The 22,189-nt window shown below is 44.7% G+C and overlaps 1 protein-coding gene across 1 annotated transcript in view; it reads left to right on the forward strand.

Annotated features, from left to right (window-relative positions):
* ZNF638 (zinc finger protein 638) overlaps nt 1-21,646 on the forward strand; it is a 34,663-nt gene extending 13,017 nt beyond the window's left edge. Inside the window, exons 5-26 of the mRNA XM_088526515.1 lie at nt 83-432; nt 1,298-1,444; nt 1,823-1,954; nt 2,295-2,353; nt 2,533-2,579; nt 3,575-3,646; nt 4,103-4,279; nt 4,389-4,460; nt 4,675-4,727; nt 4,967-5,098; nt 5,234-5,362; nt 5,694-5,735; nt 6,991-7,131; nt 8,610-8,735; nt 9,237-9,286; nt 12,889-13,253; nt 13,518-14,239; nt 14,814-14,879; nt 17,363-18,530; nt 20,197-20,289; nt 21,064-21,182; nt 21,342-21,646. Of these exons, the coding sequence (XP_088382641.1) occupies nt 83-432; nt 1,298-1,444; nt 1,823-1,954; nt 2,295-2,353; nt 2,533-2,579; nt 3,575-3,646; nt 4,103-4,279; nt 4,389-4,460; nt 4,675-4,727; nt 4,967-5,098; nt 5,234-5,362; nt 5,694-5,735; nt 6,991-7,131; nt 8,610-8,735; nt 9,237-9,286; nt 12,889-13,253; nt 13,518-14,239; nt 14,814-14,879; nt 17,363-18,530; nt 20,197-20,289; nt 21,064-21,182; nt 21,342-21,401 (4,322 nt within the window). The 3' untranslated portion in view covers nt 21,402-21,646. The remainder of the gene's footprint in view (nt 1-82; nt 433-1,297; nt 1,445-1,822; nt 1,955-2,294; nt 2,354-2,532; nt 2,580-3,574; nt 3,647-4,102; nt 4,280-4,388; nt 4,461-4,674; nt 4,728-4,966; nt 5,099-5,233; nt 5,363-5,693; nt 5,736-6,990; nt 7,132-8,609; nt 8,736-9,236; nt 9,287-12,888; nt 13,254-13,517; nt 14,240-14,813; nt 14,880-17,362; nt 18,531-20,196; nt 20,290-21,063; nt 21,183-21,341) is intronic.
* Nucleotides 21,647-22,189: the final 543 nt, after the last annotated feature.

The raw sequence follows: 22,189 nt of genomic DNA on the forward strand, positions 1-22,189 counted from the left end.
TCTGCACGCACACATACCTAGATAGATTACACTTAATGAGAGTAAGTAGCTATTTATAGGAATCTTTTTTATCCCCTCACAGACAAAAAGGCAACTTTGGAGGCGGTGGTGAAAAGTCTGGGGCCTGGCTTTGTAGCAGAGTTCAATAAGCACAAACCTCCCCAAGCTGCTGGGCCAGGGTCTTCAGGAGCAGGAAAATCACCACCTTCCCATGGAGTCCTAGGGAAGATGCCTGGAAATATGAAGAAGCCGCTGAAAACGAGTGTGTCTCCAAAGGCTTCGAGGAGAGACTTGTCCCCTCTGCATGGCTCAAGTGCTTCTAAATCCAAGTCTCCTGAACTGGATGATTCACCCCAAAACAGAGAAATGGAAGAGGATGAGGAAGATTTATTCCTGGAAAACAGTGGTCCTTGTCCTACTGCATATAATAGGGTGAGTTTCTTAATATTTCTCACTGTATTTTGAAGGGTTTGGTTAGTGTGTCATTTCTAGAGGGAGATTGGCTGTTCTTGTGAATAGCTGTTTGCTGGTTCTGTGTGATGGATGTTGCTGTGTTCATGCACCAATGTTCTGGTAGGCGACGCAGTGAGGACTTGGGCAGGTGGAAGGTGTGAGAGTGCTGTTTGCTTTACAGCAGAATAAACACCCGTTAATTCTGAGTCTCCACGCTGCATGTTTATGAATATTGGGAGTGATGACCTCTCTTGGGAAGAATTTGCTGTGCAAGTGGGAGTAAAGGATAGGAAAAAGAAAGTGGTAATTATCCCTGGGCAGATAGGGAGGTTGAAGCATGGAGAAATTACCAATCCTGTCATGTGGAGGAGTTAAACCAATGTCACCATAGTCCCTCGTATCAACCACGGGACACTCTTAGAGCAACTCTTAGTGGATCACGTCAGTGTTGTGGTTACTGTTGTGCAGTGGTGGGAGCAGTCACACAGGTTTTCTGGCCTCTAAATGGCAAACGGAGGACACTGCCTGGTGCCACTGGAGCTGAGAGGTGCTACTGAAAGGAGACTCTGGAGTTTAGCAGCTCCTTACCCTTGCAGCCCTTGTGACAGGAATTGTGCGCCTTGGTGATATTTGAAAAGCAAAAGGGAAGTATTTCCAATGCTGTTTTGTGTTCCTGTGCCACATCTTAATGGTGAGCCTAAAATTAAAGAGCGGTGGAAGAACAAAACTGTCGATCCATGTTTGAATTAAAAATGATAATACTCAAAATACCACAGCTGGCTAAGGGCTGTGTCTGCTTCAGGCGTGCAGTGATTTGGGGGTTTGTTTCGTCTTTAATTTTTAGCTGTTGAGAGAGGAACTGCTGAACTGTGGGACAGTCCTTCAAATATCTGATTTACCAGATGATGGCTTTTCTGATCAAGATATTAAAAAAATTGTCCAGCCATTTGGCAAAGTTAGTGATCTCCTTGTGCTCCGCTCCAGGAATGAGGTAAGCTGTCCTGCACACCGGCTTGGTTGTCTCTGTGTCCAGAATGCAAAATGTTTTGTCAGACAATGAAATACTTTGTACCTGGATCCTCAGCTGCTAACAGGATAAAGCTCCTTAAATAGTCGGTAAAGATTGCATGGATACATTTGAGAGAACTGGGACTTTAGCTTTGTTAGTCCAGACTTGCTTGCTACATCTAAGCTGTTAGAGGGGTTGAGGATGCTTTTTGTGTAAAACTGAAGTGCTTTTTCATCAAGCTCCACATGAACTTGGAGAGACAAGTTTTGACTTGAGCAGGTTTTCTAGAGAAAAACAAAACCAATTGCCTATTTTGTACCAATACTATAAATGTGTAACTGCACCTGCCATTTCTTTTAGGCCTTCTTAGAAATGAACTACAGAGAAGCAGTGATAGCAGCCGTGAAATACGGGGAAACTGTGCCAGTGCTGCTCAATGGGAAACGGGTGAAGATCAGCGTAGCGGAGAAGCCAAAGCTGCCTCCTGGCCAGGTGAACACATGATGGAGAGCAACATTTTCCTTTTTTCTTTGCTTTCTGTAGCTCTGTGCTTTTGCTCTGCAAATTTGTTTATGATCCCTAGAAGGAAGAAAAAAAAAAAAAAAAAAAGTATTTATATATTCTTCCTCCTAACTTGCAAATACCAATTCCCAGCTTTGCATTTTTCTTGCTTAAAATTGATGGTTTTGAACAGTATCTGCTTAAAAAACAGCAAAAGATACAACCTGTAATGTAGAAAGCGGTGATGTGGCGCGCAGTGAAGCAGTAATAGTCATGTGATGATGCACTAAAGTTCGCAGGCACTAAAAGTTCTTCTTTCTGTAAATTGCAGGCCAAAACAAGCATCAAAAAAATAGCTCAGACTACTAAAAAAGTTGCACCGAGTACAAAGTAAGTGTGCCCTTCCATTCGTTAACACCACATTTACTGGTAACAGTTGGCAGCTAAAGACATCTATGCCTCTATTTGCTTTCTTTGGTCTTGATGTTTTGGGGAAATTTCAGCTGCTTTTAGTTTTCTTTGAACCTGATTTTTCCTTATTCTTTTTTTCCTCTGCCTCCTCACAACAGAAAAGATGAGAACACCAACACCAAGACAACCACACCTGTTACTATAGGTGAGGTTCTCTTTGCTTGTTCTCCTCCCTCTCCATTTTCCTTATCACCGTTTTAGTGTGAGTGCTCCTTTCATAGCCGCTGAAAGCGGGTGCAGAGAGCTACCAAAAATGGTTTATTCTCTCAAGTGTCTTCCTTTGGAACTTGACCTGTGCTTATGCCTCAGTAAATTTTCATATTTTTAAATGTTTGTCCTGAATTGTGCAAGTGTGGTGTGGCTGTGTCAAATAGTGTTATTCTTTAAATTTCCTCTGGGCTTTTTTTTTTCTAACATATTTAACATTTTGTTTCTCAGTTACTTTTAGTGATTCTGCATAGCTTATGTTCCTTACAAGTTTAAAGCATTTTTAAATTTCTCCTGGTCTTTTAATGGTCTAGAGGGAAAATGTTTCAAACTGAGCTGGCAAAGTCATGTCATTAGAGAATCTCTTTGCCCCAGCAAATGCCTCAAAAGCCAGTTACACTTCACAAGAACTTTGTGTTACTGAGACAGCAGCAGTAGTAGCCGTACCATTATTGTTGATTAGTTTGTTAGCTTTCATGAACAATTGTCCTGAGCAAATCGGGGACCAGATGTGACTTTGGTGGGGAGCTACTTTTCACAAATGCCATGGTCATGATTCATTCTTCAGTGTGTAAATAGCTGCTTAGTTGTCTCACTGATGGAAACAGTGGGGTTTTTATACAGTTAATTAAAAGAGGAGGGAAAAAGAACACACAATCCTTTCTGTAGGAGGAAGGTATTAAACAGATTTATAAAAGATACTCTGTTTCATAGCTTGCTCAATAGTGTGTTGGAATTGACTTAGCTTTTCAGATTTGTTTCTTTGTGTCATGCTTTAAAATAGCTAGTGTCTTCTGCTTAGAGCTCACTGCGCTTCGGTTGCAGATTAGAATATTTTGGTACATATTTTTGTGCTCTTGTTGCATTTACTTCTCAAAAACATAAGGAATAAGCATTTCTATTAATCTACTTGTTTGGGGTTATTTTCCTTAGATAAAAAAGAAATACCTAAGAAAGCCTTGGTGACAGGAGATAGTAAAATCATTAAAACTTCCAGTGTTGCAGGTAAGGCAAATGAGGAGTTTTACTCTTTCCTGGGCAAACACATGCGGGGGATCTTCCATTACCACCTCCTTCCATGCAGCAACTAGAGCAAATAATGAAGGTGGCGAGTCCAGCCTTTCATCCCCATTACTGGCCTGCGTGCTAAATTCCTCGATGAGGAGGCAGCCTTTTTGTACCTCTTGACATGGCTAATGTTATGATAACTCGTGCTCTTTGCACATTTAGTCTGGCAAAGTATCAAGGAGAAAGAAGTTTCCGATAGGAATAGAGCAATACCCGTGTTTTTCCAAGCTGAAACGAAATGAGACTTTCCTGTACCTGAATTCTTGTTGAACTGTAATGAGGGAGAGGATGCTTTTGAGTATCAGACTGAGAATTGTTGACTGTTTTGCACATCAGTTGTTTCTCAGTGTTTTGAAATAACACACACTTTTTTTCCTCTTTGTTACTTTCCAGCAACATCTAAAGAAAATTACCCTGAGGATCTGAAGATACCAACAGAACCAGAAATAGAAGTTGGGGAAACTAACTTGTTAGGACCAAAGGAAGGTGCAGAGGGTGACACGGGTGCAGAGTTTGTGAAGACTGTAGAGACTGAAGCCCAAAGTTTGAATAAACCTGCACCAGCAATAGGTATTTCTGATGGGGTAGTGCTATTTTAAGTTACTTTGCTAGTTATAAGCTGTGTGAAACTTAGTGTTGTGATGTCTTCTGTAATTTTATTATTTATTTATTTTCTTAGAGAAACTTGTTCAGATGTCTCAGGTGGTGGAAACGGACTCAGATCAGTTTAATGAAGCTTTAATTGATCAAGGTAAATTGCAAACTGGCTTTTATTCCTATACTGAAATTCTGTTTTTATGAACTAAACAAATATTTTTGAGTTGAATGATGGATTATTGGAATTTGCTTAATGACAGAAGTGATTAAAATGTATGGATAGTGTAAGAAGTTTTAAGGTTCTGCAACATAAATCTATTAAATTAACTTCCCCCTCTTTTTTTTTTTTTTTTTTTTTTTTTTTTAAGACACTGCTGTAGTGGCTACAAAGAACGAAGAATTAATGGAATCGATTAGCCAGGTCAGTCTATAAAGTTACTTGAATCCCGTTTAGAACTTTCTACAACTTTCTGTATCCTAAAAGGTTTGGATAACGCTTGCTTTTTGGAGCTATTCCATGTATAATTAGATATTTTTAAGCAAGTGTTTATAATTCAGTCTTCATGTGGTGTAAAGGTAGTTTTACACAGTAATGATAAATGATCTTTTTTGTAATGCATGAGTTTGGATTTAGAGACTTATATTCATTTCTGTTTACAGGAACTTGATGATACATGTGTGGTTCTTATTTCAAACCTGCCTGAAAAAGGATATTCCGCTGAGGAAGTTTCCAACCTAGCAAAGCCATTTGGAGGACTGAGAGATGTCTTAATTTTATCATCTCATAAAAAGGTATTTTAATTAGTATTCAGTGATGCTTCTATCCAGAGACACCTCTGTGATCATGTATTGGAGGAGATGTTGTTTTAGACTGTTTTGCTAAAACTGAAATTTCTTACAGCTTATTTGCTTGCTTTATTTTTAAAGGCCTATCTAGAAATAAATAGGAAATCAGCAGATTCGATGGTTAAGTTTTATACGTGCTTTCCAATGTCCCTGGATGGAAATCAGCTCTGCATCAACATGGTACCTCCGTACAAGACTCTAAAAGATGAGGTAAGTGTGTCTTTTTTTTTTTTTTTTTTTTTTAAAAAAGTGGAGAAGTACTGAAATTTTAAGATACATAACAAAATTTAAATACAGAACAAGATTTTACCTTATTCAAGCTGACTTTTGTACACACTTTTTTTCCGGAAGTATAAAATAGCAAGTCTTACTTAGTGGGTTGGAGTAGCTTTTTGGGTGCTGCTGTCTGACACTATGACCTGTCCTTTACACCCTGAACACATGGCACAGTTTCTGCCTCATGTAGTTGCTCTCCCTTTCACGACATCAATCACATTTTTTACAGTTCAAATCTGACCTTTTTGCCTTTTTTGTTTTTTAGGAAGCAATATTTACTGCTCTTATTAAAGATTCTGATCCTAAGGTATGTTGCTGGTAATCTAGTTTTGCCTTTGAATGCTGTCAAAATACATTAATCTGGAATTGCCATCCCTCTTTCTGGTACTGAAATACTAGCAATTAACAGAATAGTTATCTAAATTTGCTCTTTAATTGTATGCTTATCTATGTTTTCATGTGAGAATGAACAAGCAATAGGAGGAGGAGGTGTCCCCTTAATTTAGCGCCATGGTACATGAAGTGCAAGGGATTAAACGTTTAGTAGGAGAGTCTCTCCTCCTGTCATGGGTCTGTTTTGAGTTTTTATGCTTTGTCAGAGACCTTAACCACTGTAGCTGGGAGAATTTGGTGATGTTTGCCTCTCTATTTTGCAGTAATGCTGCTTGCTTTTTCAGACAGATTTTCTGGTCTCTGCACTTTCTTCAGTCTAATGTCTCCTCTTCCTTCGCAGCTTTTCAAACTGCTGGAATTTGATTTATGCAGTGTAGCTCGGTATATATTAAGGAAAGAATAGCTTTTCCATATTTTTTCTGTGAAAAATACTTTTAGTTTTAGCTTCAAGATAGTCTTACTACAGGCTCAGGCTTTGGGTCAGACTGTGTGACCCTGGGCTTACAACGTTGGCAAAAACTTCACCAGAGTGAGTTTAAGAACGGCCGTATCAGACACTAATTGTGTCTGATACAGACCCTCCTAGGCTTATTAAAATCTGAATTTGTTATGATGGAGAGAATATTCTTCATCTCTGCACAGATTCACAGAAAGCTTAATATATAAATGGATACCCTCAAAAAGAGTATATTTGACCAAGGATCTTCCTGTCATTGCAAAGTGACCCTGTGAGCAAAAGCCAGCTTAAAAGATGGGGCTGGAATCTTTCAGATGGGTTTCTGTGCCTTGGCTGATTTATTGTCTAATTAGACTGTACCTGCTTTTCAAAATACCAGATTTTATTTAAGCTTCAGCTACATATTTGCAGTATTGCTTAAGTTTTACTAGTTAAATTAAACTTTTTTTAAAAAAATAAAGCACTCAATTTGAGGTTTTATATCCTCTCCTGGGAGTATAGCTGTTTCCTTTGATAGACCGCATGGGGAAGTTAAATCTGATGTGATCAGAAAATATGAATATCTGATGTTTGTGAATCTGCTTTTTCTTTGGGTGAGATCTGAGTGGTATAGAGCCTTTCTGTGGGACTCTGCTTCTAATAAAGCCCAGTAGTTGTTAGTAAAATATGTAATGAAGTTAATATAAAGCAAGTTTTTATTGCTTTTATTTAGGTAAATACTGAAACTGTACATAATAAATTTGTGCATCTTGGGAACTTGCCGGATGATGGATACAGAGAACTTGAAGTGGTTTGTGTGGGACTGCGATTTGGGCGAGTGGATCATTATGTGGTGCTGAAGAACAGGAACAAGGTAAGTCATGGGTTTCATTCTGCTGTATGAAACACAACGTATATATATATTTTAAAAAAAGTGTTTTCATCTCCCAGTATCAAAAATATTCTGCTAATGGGAAATCAAAGTTTCTGACTTCAATATAGGTCTTCCTTCCCACTCACTTTGACAGGAAAATTGTTTATCTTATTTGTTGGGGGCAGTGGGGAAGGGGAAAATGGTACTTCAGGCTGTTTTCTGTCCTGAATAAAAACAGTGCAGTTTGCTATGTTATGAAAATAAAGCTTCCTAAAATGGCACATTGATAATCTTGGATGTTAAAGAAAGAAGGGGATGGGGAAATAAATTCCCATTCGGGGGAAAGTTGGGGAAAAAGAACGTTTTGCAGTGAGAAATGAAAATGCCCAAATTATTGTGGTTTTGTTGGACAGTTCAGAATATATATGACTTGATTTGCAAAACACTCTGACATGTTAAGCGTTGCCATTTTTACACTTAACGTTGAATTGAAAATTCTACTTTCTAAAACAAAAATGCTCTGTTTGTTTGTAATCAGTGTTTAGATACAATCATTATAAAGCAACCCTACTGCAGTTATTGTGGGGTATTATAACTGCCAAGCTTCTAATAACCTGTAAAACAGAAGAAGATACTTGTAACAAGAAGATATAACTTCTTGTTATGAAACTGCAGCGTTTATTAGTTTTTAAAATGCAATAAAGAGGTGACTGAAGAGAGAACTCAGTAGTCAGAAAAAGCCCTTGGGTGAATTTCCAGACTTTTGCCTAATTCTGTTGACCTGACCCTCAAATGCTTTAATTCCATGGGATCAGCACTTTGTCAGAGACAGCTGCTCTGTCGAGGGCTTTGGGATCTGATCTCGGTAGGCAGCGTTGGAGTGAACAGTCTGGAAGGACAGGGAGGCTGGAAAGAAAATGGAAGGGACAGTGGCAGCATTTTTATGCAAGGTTTAATTAGAGAAAAAGACAAATAATATGATCTTTAAAACACAACCTGTGTAACAGTCTTCGAGATTTTGCAGTTGAAACTGTTTTATCATTTTGTGTGAGATAACTAAGAGGTAAAGAAGGGAAAGACATATTTTTTTTAGTATAACAGACTTTTTTGTGTAGTTTTTGTATTTTATTAATAGGCAGTTGTAGCATCTGTCTCTTGGCGAGGGGATGCCCCTCCTTCCCAGCAGAGCTGAAGCCGGACGCACTGGGATACAGAAGTCTGGACACGCTTGAGAAGGGAACACAGGGCTCCTTCTAACGCAGCTCCTTATTTAATTCCAAAGATAAATTCAAACCAGAGAGGTTTCTTTCTTCAGCATCTCAGAAAGAGGAGAGCCCTTCGGTTTCAATCTCCAGAACATACGTGATACCAGCAAGAAAAATAGTTTAACTTCCTGCTTACTTCAGAACACATTTGATGAATTAAAGAAATCAGACTGGAGTCAGAGTGTTTATGAAGTTTGTCCTTTCTTCTTTTAGGCAATCCTACAGCTGGAAAGTGCCAAGTCGGCTAAATCCATGCACTGCTTCCTGCAGGAGAATCCGTACGGCATGGGTGGACACACGCTGACCTGCACGCTGTCGCCCCGTGCAGGGGCTGCTGAGGTAAGATGGCAGTCCTCAAATTAGATGGTAGGGCAGCTCCAGAGCTGGATTTCAGCTGTTTTCCCAGTGTGTGATTGCTTGGCTGGTGCTGCTGACTGCGATAGCTGTGGAGCTGGGTGGCTTTGAGCTGCTCTCTTCCTTTCCAGAAGACATCCCGCTATTTAAAATAATTTCTTCCATATAACCAACATAGGAAGGCTTGATCATCCTCCAGGAAATGAATGCTGCATTGGCAGGTTGCAAGAACAGAGTCAAACCTTGGGCTTTCTGATGCTGGGTAACGCTTGACTTGGAATGCAGTTTGCCTGGAAAAAGTCAAATTGCCTGTGTTTTCTATATGCTGCTCAGCTGCCACCTGTAGCTGTGGGAGAAGATGTGCTCGTTCAGCCTGTGTGTTGCCTGAATTGGGGCTCATGGGGGTGTTAATTAGATGGGATCAGAAATGTAGGTTCTTGGTTGTTACTTCTAGAAACCCAAGATATACTGTTCTATATTTTTCAGGCTGCAGTGGTGAAAAAAGAAGTGAAAAAGGAGGAACCAAGCAAAGGAAGGTATGCCTCTTAGATAATTAAGTTTATATATACACATATATCTACTAAGTGTTCTTGGAGTTCTCTGTCCAGGATGGAGCAGGTGGCTGACTCATCTCCAGGCAGTACATGCGTGCAGGGAGACCTGCTGCAAGGTGCAGTCACGGTTACTCACTGCTAATTCTTCCAGTCTTTGTGTGCTCTGTGTGTGAAGGGCATCCAGGGTATTGACATTTGTGTGTGCCCACGTCTCTGGGCCTGAAAGAACATGGGGAATTGGGGTGGAGTTCTGTTTTCTGTGCAGGTCCTTAAGGTTTGTTGTAATGGTTATGGCCAGGGTTTTGCCGCAGGTCCTGGAAGGTTTGTTTGGATGGACATGCTTGGTAAGAATTCTTTTGTTGTTGCTTTTACCCAGGAATTGATCATTTTACTTCATCTTGCAGCACTTTCCTCCCCCAGGGCACCTGGCACTGAGGTGTCTGTTCCCAAACCGTAAAAATAAAGGGGAACTTCCCTGTTTAGATTTGTAGCATTTGCTTAATGCTGCGATACAGGTTCCTAAATCGAGTTAGGATTAGGAACAAACATTTAGACTTCCTAGAAATAGGAAATGCTGCCGTTAAAACATGGCTTTGCAGGCACTTGCTTGTAGCAAAATTTCTGATTGTGGAGTAACTGTTGGTTCCGGAGTCCAAATTATGTTTTTGGAAATCTTTGGTGAGAGGATGGGCTGCCACAGCAGCTCTTGCTAACAAACACAACTTGAAGCAGCTTCTGTGACTCAAATTCCTATTTTCACATAAATTTTGGCCCCCCAAAAGTAGTGGTCCTGAATTTCAGTTTAAAATAATATCATTATGCTGTCCTGAGCTGTTAAAGCATTTTCAGAATCTGTTTGTCTCAAAAATAAAGTTAGGTGCTGCTTATTTGCCCTGGTGAACTTGGAGAACGTGTAAGTTCTAAATGTGCCCCGAACGCGGCATGCCGAGGCGGGTGGTGGCCGTTGGCTCCAGCTTTGGGTAGTAATCACAGGTCAAACCTGTGAGTCCTGCTGAGCCCTGGCCGCTGCTCAGCGCAGTGCTGTGCTGCAGAACAAATGGAAAAACTGTCGTTTTCCCATAGAAGTAGCCATATACAGCCTTGCTTTGAGGCACCTCTCGCCTCCACGTAAGCCCCTGTGGACTGACCAGTTACTTCTGGAGTGCCCTTTTGTACGAAGCAGAAAGTGCCTTCAGCAGCATCATGGCCTGGGCGCAGCGTCCTTGGCACCACACTGGAACATGTTCCTTGAAGCCCGGCTGTTGTCCGGAGCGGGCAGGAGGTCCCCGAACCTGGTGACGGAGGAGACTGAAGGGTTTATGAGAATGCCTTTTTCCTTCTCAAGGATGCCGTATTTTGAATTGCTTTTTGTTCAGTTCCCTTTTTGTTCATTTTTTTGCTAGCAAAAATAGCTGAAAGGTTTCTTTGCCCTGTTACAAATCCAAGGCTGCCTTGCTGTTTCTTTTCCAGTCTGCACTAATGTGTAAGAGCAGAGTATTGCTTCTGATGCACCGCAGCCGCTGTTCCCGGTACTGCAGAACCGAACCCCCGGGCTCGTCCCGTGCTGGCTGGGTACTCACGGGTGACCCGGTGCCAGCGCAGTGACGGGGCTGTCAGCACCAAGCAGCAGCCACTTGTCTTCACCCTCCGTGCAGGAAAGCCGTGCAGCTCCGCGCTGCTTCCTTCCCAGCGCCGAGCACATCCCCTGGTCCCCCAGTTCCTCGGGGCACCTGGCTGCTTTGCCGTGCTCCTGCCCTTGATACAGCCCTCCTGCACCACCACAGGCCTGGGCACCACCACAGGCCTCTTGGGCCTTGTGCTCTGGGGCTCCTCAGGAAGCCTTTTGCTGCACAGGCACATGGAACATGAGCCTCTCAGTCTGTGGTGTAGTGAGATAAAAGAGAAAACTGCAATGGCTTTTGGTTTTGGAATAATGTCCCTTTTTTATTGTGTATTATTATTTTTTTTTAATCAGTGGCAAAATCTCTCTCTCGTGATTGAGTAAAATGCTGCTTTTTCATAAAAAGACCAGGCCTGACTGCTCAAACTACCTGGATATAGCAAATTTTAAGTTGATTACAGATCTCAGAAGCCTTTCAGAGAAGAACATGGCGAGGATGCGAGCGAGGGTGCTCCCTCGTAAGATCCAGTTGCTGTGAACTGCAAAGCTCCCGGCTCCATGAGGAGCTCCTGGGTTGGAGCCGTGTGGAGCCTGCGCGGTCGCTGCTCCGGAATGCACTCCCTGTTGGCCCTCGAGCTGCCCTTGCCACGGGAGGGCTGCGGGGTGGACATTCTGCTGCAGACATTTCTCTGGTACCTTGTCAGCATGCACTGCAGCAGGGCCGGGGTTACACTGGGGGTGTAACGGATTCTAAAGCAGAAGTCGTGTTGCTGCTTCTTTCTCCTCTTGTGTTTTGTAACAGCAGCTGAAAAGGCCATTGGGTCTGGAGGAAGCTGTCAAGATTATTGTGTTTTTGCTGTGCTTGCAGAGCACAGATGTTAACCAAGCTGGTCTGTTTTCTTCTTTGTTCACTCCATGTGTTGTCTTCATGTTACTAACTCTCATGTCCGGCCACTCCAAGAGCTGGTGTTTTCTCCAGCGCTGATTCCTTTGGGTCTGGCCTTCTTGATGGCCGTGTGCGAGGTGCATTGCCAAAATGGCAATATCTGCTCCTCTTTTTTTCTTTCCACGAGGATTTGTACAAATGTGCACTCTGTACGCATGTGTATGCTCTGAGGAACCCGGTATGGTCTGCTCCACTGTGCAGCCCCTGATTCTTGTCTCTGTCCGCTGCTTCTGTGTGTGTTTGCACACTTGGCCGAGTGCTCAGCCCTGGTGTCTCAGCACCTTTTTGTCTCCACGTGCATGTGATGCCAGGGTGCTCCTTTCCTTGAGCTTGGTTGGAAGAGGGCTGTAGCCATCCCAATTTTGGGGAGTTTCCCCAGCGCATCTTGGAGGATTCCTTCTTCTGGAGAGGATAACAATGTGCTGGACTGTAACCACAGTCCTCTGGGAAGTGTTGGCCCCTGCCTTGTCATGCTGGGGGGAGCTGACAGTGGGAGCAGCGAAACGGTGTGGCCCAGGGAGCCTGTGTGTGTGTGTGTGTGTGTGTGGTGCTCCCTGCCATTGTGTGAGAGCGATTTGGACTGACAATCAAAGCAGTTTCCCCAAGCCACCCCGAAAGATGCAGCATTCAGGTTCATTACTGCCCAAAGAGGTCCCTGGGATGGTGACTGCCTGTGCTCCGAACCCCGCAGCACCGCAGTGCCCTGCACAGCCGGGCATCTCAATGTGCGGAGTTGATGTCGGCTCCCAGGCCACAGGGCACCTCTGTGGTGAGGGCTGCCTTGAGCAGGATTGCAAGTGTGAGAGTCCTGCAGGCCTGAGGTGGACTGAACAAAAGCATGACACTAATCAGCTCTTTGCCTCAGTATTGTAACCATTTTAACAGCGACAGGCTAGATTTTCAAATGCTGAGCATTAATGCAGCAGGAAGCCTCCACCATCGGCGTCAAGTGGTTACCAGTAACTGTAGAATTCTCAACATAGTTTGATTTCTTCTGTTTTTTTTAAATGCATTTAGCTCTGACTTGAAAAAATACCCAGAGGGATCAGGAGTGGTGCAAACAGCAGCTGCTAATCCTCCATTAGAGCCTAGTGTGGCAAAGCAAGACCCCGGTGCCATCTTTCACGCCAGAGGCGGGATGTTGACATTGCACATGGAGCCCTCGGAGCCCCGGCCTGACAGAGCGCAGAGGGCACCTGCGGCAGCGCTGCCCGGAGCGCCGCGGGGCCATGAGGGCACGGGAGAAGCTGCTGCTGCCTCTCCAAAACTAGCCGCTCCTGAGCTCCTCGAAGAGGATTCGGAAGAGATGCAGCTGCCTCCGAGTGCTCGGAAGGAAGAGGCTGTTACAGACAGCGCCGGAGCAGAGTCGCTCCAACATGCCGGTGCGTCTGCGGCGGCAGAGACGGGAGCGAGAGCTGCGGAGCTGGCTGCGGGAGCAGGCGCTGCCCTCGGGATGGCTCCCACGGGAGCACTGCCCCCCGTCCCGGCCGCAGCCCCTCGGCACAGGGTCCCGCCTGGTGATGCTCAACACAATGACACGCTGGGCATCCCAGAGAGAAATCCTGCTGCTGGCGCAGGGAGAACTGAAACAGAGCTGCCTGGGACTCACAGTGGGACGATGACAGAAAAAAAACTTGTGCCTAAAGCTGCAAGAGCCTTGGGGAAGGAACCGCACGGAGCTGGGGACGAGTGGGAGATGGAATGGGAAGAGCCTGTGCTCAGGGTTGGAGCAGCTGCTGAGGAGAAACCTGCAAAGCCTTCGACCAAGCCTGGGATAGAGGCAGAGAGGAAACTTGAGAGATCTGTGGCCGAGGTTGGGGCAGATGTTGAAAATGCTGAAAAAACCGTGAATGAAAACAATGAGGGAAGTTTAATCAAAGCACATCAGAATAAAGGAATAGAACCAGGAAAAGCTGGTGACGCCCACAAAGCAGTTCCGTTAAGCTCATCTTTACCTGTCAAGGAATCTTCCTCTGTTAGTAAAACGTTTCTAAAGGCAGTGGTGTCTCTTCCTGATATATCAAGGGCGAGGGTCCTGGTACGGAGAAATGAGACTTGCCTGTGCAAAGGAGAAGAGCAAAAGGTGTCCTGGAAAGCTGAGCCCCGAAGCCAAGGCGCTGCGGAGAAGAGAGTCATGTCAAGACAGGTGGGTCCCCCGCGACCTGGTGGCAACAAATCAAGTCTGTCAGATGGCAGCGGCAAAGCTAAAGTGACCAGAAGTGCTCCTGGTGATGAGAAGGGAGGCGATGGGAGGAATCCATCTCAGCAGGAGAAGGTCTCACGAGTGGAATCTAGGGCTAGTTCAAAGCAGTCTCAAGACAGAGAGAGTAGATCATCCAGCGTGAAGAAAGACAGCAGCAGCAACAAGGTGAGGAGGGCAGCAAGGCCGGTTCCGTGTGGCTGAGCAGTAACTAACTTGATGCTTCTCTCAGATTTTGACCGTGGGACAATAAGGTGACATTCCCCATCCCTTGTCCGTAAGTCTCTGAGCTGGTGTGGGCAGCAGCCGAGTGGCAGTAGCGGGAGCCAGGTGCTCGGAGGTGCCCTGTGTGCAACTCCAGCCCCGAAGGGCAGGCGGGCGCTGCTGCAGCGAGGCTGTGCTGAGCGCCGTAACGTTACGTCCTCGCTTTAGTTGTGGATGGGAAATGCTAAACTCTGTCCTTCTGTGAGCTGACCTTGCCCTGACAAGTCCTGCACAGACACTGGCTACCGAAAGGAGAAGAGGTTCTGAGCAAGCTCCTGCCTGAGACTTGTTGCTAGAGCCTCTATGCCTGGACGTCACCACTACTATTGCCTTAGTGCTGCCTTTGCCCAGCATGGGATCAGAAGCAGCAGTTTGGACAATTTAGAAAAGTTCATTGAGGGGAGACATTGCTGCCTCTAACCTTCAACAGGTTAGTTGGCCTAACTAGTTTCATGCAATCTTTTGTCTAATTTTGCAGAGTTCTGTTGGTGGGAGTGCTAGAACTTCAAAGAGCAGCGGGAGCAGCAGTGCGAAGCAGAAGGAGGTAAGTGTCTCACTGTAATTGAGGTTGTAATACAGACTGCATGCATGTGTGTGTGTGTGTGGGCAAAGAAGCTTTAGCCTCCTGCCCAAGGAGTTCTAATAACACTGATTGTTAGAGAGTACTGGCAGAAAAAGCTGTAAAGGCAAGTAATTTGGAAGAGAAACTCCCTTTAGGAACACAAAAAGAGATTTTAGGGACTTGCTTATTGAACTGCTTAGGAGAGAACTATTTCCTGGATTCTCAGGTGCCAGCTGATCTTTATTCACCATCCTGTTCTTTGACAAAAGGAAGGAAAGTCATTTAGCTCTTTATAAACAGGTTTGGGTAGCAGAAGGTAGTCAGAACCTCTACATCCACAGGGGCCCTTCCACACAGTGTTAGTTCCAGTGGGTTTTTCTACAGAACAAAGATCACTGCCTGTTTTTGTTGCACTGTTAGTTGAATAAGAGCTTGGGAACCTGCAGTTTCAGGCCCCAAAGAGCCTGATTTTTGAAAAGAGAAGCCCCACATTTGTGCTCTCTCTGCGGTGCCTCGGGTTTGGAGAAAGAAAAGCAGGAAGACAGTAATGGAAATCCATGCTGACGAGTGGGATTACAGCATCAAATCCAAGATCCCCCAGGCCAGGAATGAGAAAGGGCTTCCTGAGTGGGAACGGACAACCTGGGCTCCTCTGTAAATCTAAATCTGTGAAAACTTTTAGCGTCACCTTCCTTTTGTGGAAGAAAGAATACAGTAACATTTGAAGTTAAAAATGTAAACATGTGTTTTGTCATGTTTTCTTCATGGATATTATGCTGTGCCCACCTTGCATTAAATATTTTTGAACCTTCTCCATTAGAACGTACATTGAGATATGTATTCTTCCCAGTATTTGTTAGCTTGTGAAAAACAGAAGAAAGAAGGCATGTAGCCTTTGGATGTCAGATTCATATTTTTCTGTGCCGGTGGATTGGTTTTAGTGCCTTTAAGTGCACAGTCTGATTCGCTGACAAAGTTCAGCTCATCTTGACCTTAAAGTTTTGTGTGAGCAAATGTTTTATTTTCTTTTTGGTTGTCTTTGGTTTTCAGCTTGCCTGTGTTCCACACGCAAGACTTCAGCAGGATGGAACGATTTAAAAAAAATTTCAGCATCACTCAGTGAACAGACTGAAAACGTAATCTGGGGGTGTGGAATGGGTTTTTATATGCTACTTTTTATTACATATATGTTATAAACATACATGTTTGTATGTTTTTATATATTACTGCCTCATGTTAGTTTATGAGTAGATCTGTCCAGCTCTCCTTTCCCCCCTTGTCCTGCCATTCCAAGTGTAGGAGCAGAGCCATTTTGCAATGGATGGGCACGTGGATGAAGGGGGAGTATTGGTACCAGTGTGGCTTTTGTGAAGGGAAATTGCGGAGAGATGTATTTGTTTATTCTTTTATTTATTGAAGAAACCAGCAGCTCTATGGGTAAGAGGGACCAGATTCATACAATTTTCCAGAGAATTTCATAAGAAGTCTTCCCTCAAAGGCTTTTAAAGAAGCAAAGCTGTCCTAGGATAATAAGGAGTGTCCTCAAACTGAATGCTTGGCTATTTGATAGGAAACTTGGAATTTGTGAGCACTGAAGCAAGGTGGAGGGGAATCTGCACCTTTGTGGTTGAATATGTGACTAACGTGAGAGGGGGGCAAATAGTGAGTGATTTATTTAAGGCAGTAACACGGCAGAATTGCAGGAGGATCTGGGGATGGATAGGAGCTGAGTGATGGAGACAGGTGGACCTTCAATGTAGGGCGAGTGGATGGGGATTCCCACAGAAACCGTCCCCGAGTGCCTCAGAGTCGCTCCGAGCGAGGAGTGACCGAACAGATCGGGAATCCTCAGGCAGGAAAGGAGGAAGGAGGGGGTCCTGGGGAGGTGGGAGGATGAGGGGGGATGAAGTCATAAGGCTAAAGATTTGTAGCCAGATGAATTTCCAATTTTTATAGCCAAGTAAAAGACAAATTGGTGAAAGAAGAGTAAACAGAGGACTCATAAATAGAGAGAACTTAACTGTGCTCAGAAGGTTACTCAGCTGTGGATGGGCAGGAGCTGGTATGAGATGGATGTTACTGGCTCCACCCCTGTAATACAGCAGCCTCTTCTGAAGCAGTGGCCACCGGCATGTACTTAGGGAAGAGGTATGGGATGTGGCAAGAAGGTACCAGCGTTTTCCAAGGGTACTCTTGAGTATTCAGATTTTTCACTAATCTTCTTGCAGGTGTATGTGAAAATATCCATGAGTGTTCAGGTTGTTGGCCTGGGATTCAGTAAGAACATACTGTTTTGGTCTGTTCACCCGATTGTGTTTCTGAGAAATGCTCTGGATTTTTGAATTCTGTATTTTTGGGGTTTTTCCCTTCAGTTGGTTGCAGTTGGCAGCTATTTTTCACCCTGCAGTTGGGGTGCCTGTGTCACTGGGTGGACTTTGTTCAATTTCTGTTTTCACGTTTCCTAGGAAGAAGAGCTTTTCCCCTTCAATCTGGATGAGTTTGTTACTGTGGACGAAGTAATCGAGGAAATCGAGTCTCCCGTGCGGACTCGGAGAAATCCCCTGCGGGGCAAGAGAAGAGACACTCCTAAAACGACCTCCTCAGAGCCGAGCTGCAAACGGAGGAAAGGCAAGAGCTGCGTGAGCCGCGCTGCCGAGAGCGAACTCTCCTTTGTCACCTTGGATGAGGTTGGGGAGGAGGAGGACGTGGCCGCGCAGCTCCTGGGGGCTGCTCCTCTGGACGCGCTCCCGGATCCCCAGGGCCTGGTCGTGGTGGATGAAGTCACCGAGGAGGAGGAGCTCCTGGCAGAAGCAGTGAAGGATCCGCAGTCGCTCCTCACTCTGGATGAGATTTCCGAGCAGGAAGACCCTGCTTTCCATAAAGATGCCCCCGGGGCAGATTTTGAGGAGCCAGACCTGAAAGCAGAGCCCCTAGTAACTGTAGATGAAATAGGTGAGGTGGAAGAGCTGCCTTTAAACGAGCCTGCGGATTTAAATAGTGATGATGCAGGGAAGCAGAAGGAGGATGACAAAGACTGTGGAGATTTTGTTTCCTCTCAGGTGCCTGATGATCCCAGTGCTTTGGTGACGGTAGATGAAATACAGGAGGACAATGAAGATGCCCCGCTAGTGACGCTAGATGAAGTCAATGACGATGAAGATGATTTTCTGGCAGATTTCAATTGCCTAAAAGAGGAGCTAAACTTTGTTACAGTGGATGAAGTTGGAGAGGAGGATGAGGAAGAAGACTCCTTCACGGAGAAAAATCTGGGTGAGGATGAAGATGAAGATATTGTTGCTGTTGCAGGCCCCGAAGAGGAGGATATTGCTGCCACTGTGGGAACGGAAGAGGAAGATATTGTTGCTGTGGCAGGACCAGAAGAAATGGAAATTCTAGGAGATATGAGCCCAGAAGAAGAAATTATTGCAATCTCAAAGTCAAAAGGAAGGGAATCTCCAGCAGGTTCCAGTGGAGAAGTTGAAAGTAAGATGCTTGCAGCAGGTGGACAGGAGATGGGCAAAAAGATCCCTGCAGCAAGAAAAGGGGAAACTGGAAAACATGACATTTCTGACAAAGCTATTGACAGAGATACTAGAAAAGAAACAGAGACTGCCAGCAAACGGCAGCTTGAAGGTAGGATCTGTTTGACTAATGCGTGCTAGAATGCATCTTTCTTTTGATGTAAAAAATAAGAGACATGTTTGCATTTTTCCCCATGTCTGTGTTGGCCGTAGTTGAAGAAAACTTCATTAAAAACAAATATGTCAAATAAGAGACACACAGATGCAAAGAGGCAACAGCCTCCAAGCTGGGTCTGGAGAAAAAAAGGAGAAAAATTTCTACAGGGTGGAACTCGGAAGGTTTAAGATGGGTCTGAGGCCACCAACGTCTGTCTGCAGGTGTTTGAACTTCAGTTTCTGTAAAGGAACCTCGCAAGGTTGTCAAGTGCTTTGATCTCTAATTTTGATACACAGAAAATGAATGAACCTAGTTCTTCTGTGTAGTAAAAATCTCAAGCCAAGAGAGAGATCCAGGTAAAACTAATTCTTCCTGAATTGGAGAAGCAGAGTGAGAAAACTGGGAAGAGAAATTAAAGCATTATTGTCTCTATTAGGAGGCAACATCTGATTGAAAGAGCAAAGTGGGAAGTGGTGCCTTAGACTAAGGGTTCAGGTGGTGGCAGTCAAAGTGCAGCTTTGCCGGGGCAGCCCTGGCCCCTGCCTGCTGCAGGAGATGCTCTAGGAGAGGAGAGAGCCCAATGCTGCCTGCTTGGTGCCTTTGACAAGCCCCTGACTCTCATCAATAAGGCAAAAGGTTTTACTTTATTAACCTTGTTTAGGAGATGATTGGTATCAAGGTTATTTAAACACAAGATTAGAAAGAGAACAGCTTTTCTGTGTGTATTTGTGTGTCTCCAGCATCCAGCTGGACTGCCCTGGTAGCCTAAAACCCAACCTGCCCTTTCCCACACCGAGGGTGCATTCCTTATCCTACAGCAAAGGCCACTGTGAAACTCCTGGTCTGCACAAATCTGTGAAGCAGCAGTTTTGGTGCTGCCTCGGAGCTGCCCGATCCAGGGACGTGCTCTGGCTTGGTGTGGTTCTGCAAAGAAGCTGGGCTTGCCTGTTTGAGGGAGCTGGCTGCCATGGGGGGGCTTTTTTCCTGCCTTTAAACCCCTTCAGTGTTCTCTAAACTCATCAATCTGCAATTACCTTAATGAGGAAGCGGAATTTGGTAATAAAAGCCTCTGCAGGCTGTCACACAAGCACTGTATTTGCTGACACATCGTAGCAGAGAGAAGATGCATGTCTTAGTTGTGAGGTTACTTCATGGTGCAACAACTCACTAAGTGCTGTGCTGCCAGAGCCTGTGTTTTAAAGCAAGAGCTTATTTTCTGTTGGGCATGAGCTGAAATACTACTCTTGAGGCAGAGTTAAGTCAAGAAAACTCGGGAGCTCATTTTGTGATGAGATTGGGATGGTTTTCATTGTGATCCCGATAATCGTGGTGTGAGATCCTTGGGAAGCCAGCAGGAAGTGCGGCGCTGGCGCCTCCAGAACGATGCCGTGCTGCCCGGGAGTCCTGGAGCAGCCTTTGGACCTGGGTGTCCCCGGCAGGTTTGTCTGCTGGGCTGATGAGAGAAGCTCCTGAAAATCACTGTACGGAACGGCCAGACCATGCGGTGCGGGGAGCAGCGGGGGTCATGCACATAGGGTTTGCTTTGAGTGCTAATTAATCAGTATGGAACAGCACTGAGTGAGTAGAAATCCATGTTTTAACGTGCATTTGTGGCCTCCAGTAGATCCGCTTGGATCAGGAGAAAAGGAACCTGAGTCTAAGCGAAAGAAAACGGAATCTTCGGGCACGCCGAGGACGCAGAGTGCTCCAAAAGGTAAAGCCAAAACGCCCCCGCAAACACTGTCCTGCTCTTGGGAGAAACGGTTGTCTGGCCCATTAAAAATGCCTCCTACAACCACACATAGTTAAAAATCCATAGTGTGCAATCCACATTTTTATCTTTACAAGCCTGAGTCTAGCATACATTCCTATTGCTGGTTTAATAGCAGCAAAGTTTTTTAAAAAAATCATTTTTTAATTATTTATTTTTAATTATTTAATTAAAAATAGATGATTACATAATCAGCACAATATAGTACAATATCTCCTTATTATTCTAAACACAGTGTAAGCTTTGTTGCCAACTTTGTCTCAATAGAAATTAAGAAGGTGCTTATTTCATTTTGACAATACACTTCCCAATATGCTCGCCCAATGCACTTTATATAAAGATGGTCCTTGAGGTGTAAGAGAGGTTGCTGGAAGAACTCCCCCTTGCTGATGCTCACGTGAGGCTCTGTGTGATGGAAGGTGCTCAGATGTCCCGCTGTGGGACAAAGACCAAACCTGGCATATGGATTATATGGCTAGTGCTTTAAGGCACAAAGGCACTGAGGTGTTGCAGGGGATCTCAGATCCCGGCTGTCATTTGCTCTGGCTGAAGAGCAGGGTGTCCCCGTCTGGTGGGTGCAGGTGACCAGTGTGGCTCTGACTTCCAGAGTGCTGTAATTAACCTGCATTAACAGAGTGTTAATTGGGCTGGTGGGATCTGGTGGGTGTTTGTTTAATTGCACTTTGTTAACGAGCTGTTGTGTGCTCTCTCTTTCAGATTTGGATTTCCTTGTTCCGAAGCCTGGCTTTTTCTGTCAGATCTGTTCTCTGTTCTATGCAGATGAAATATCTGTGAGAAACCACTGCAGGACAGCGCTTCACCAGCAGAATATGGAGGTAAGGCTGGGGCACGCCGGGCGTGGAGGGGAGCATGAAGCTTCAAAACCCCTTTGCTTCATTGCCTGTTAATGATTATATCGTGCCATGAGGAATAATCCCATAGTATCCTTTCATGAACTTTCCAATAAGACTTCTTAAAACACTTTATTTCTGCAGAAATTCATGGCCAAGAAGAAGGAAGAGGATAACAACAGGGAAGAGCGAAGCTCAAGGTGATCAGAGGAAAGAAGAATTCTTTCAGTAATTTAAACTTAGGGTCCAGTCAATTTTGTGTATTTTGTTATGATTTAATTTGTAATTTTGTTTCGGAAGCAAGCATTCACGTTGTACAGATCTGAGCTCAGCGCAGGCAGACGGAAAGCAGAACGTGTGGTGGCTTCCATTTGTATGTGAAATCATCGCACTCGGAAGAGGTTCCTTTTACAAGCGTTGCCATGGAATAAATGTTCTTCCTGTATAGTTCACACGGGTGGCTGTGTCCGCTGTGGTTTGTTGTGCTTGGGTCACTCTGTGGTGATTTATGGGATTCCTCCCCGAGACTTCTCTGGTGCTTCTGGGGTCTTTTACAGTCGAGCGGGAGGAAGAAACGACGCCAACGCGGGTGCCGAAGGCCCCGACCCCCTCGGCCCTCTTGTGCTTGGGTGCAGGTCGGTGTCAGCAGGATTTCTCCTGGGTGAACAAATTTGCTGGGTTTTGTGGGCTCCTTTTCCCCACTATGAACGAGTTCGTTCCGGTCTCCGGGTTAATTACTCTTGCTCTGTAATTGCTATTTAAGTATTCAGGTTCTCCTGGGCTAATAACAGGGCTAAACAAAAACACCTGTGTCTAAAATGCAAACTGGAGCAAGGACTGGGCTTCGGTCAGGGCAAATGGGGCAAAACCTTAGCAAAATTCTTGATTTCTGCTCCCGTTTGCCTGATCCCAGAATGGAGCTGTGTTGGTGCTGGAGCTTTCCCTAACTTGGAAAGCCAAGCACCAGCGCCGGCTCCGGAGGATGTGGATCC

This window comes from Tinamus guttatus, unplaced genomic scaffold, assembly GCF_059628265.1.
Source record: "Tinamus guttatus ecotype Peru unplaced genomic scaffold, ASM5962826v1 Tinamus_guttatus_pri_ptg000247l, whole genome shotgun sequence".
NCBI lineage: Eukaryota > Metazoa > Chordata > Aves > Tinamiformes > Tinamidae > Tinamus > Tinamus guttatus.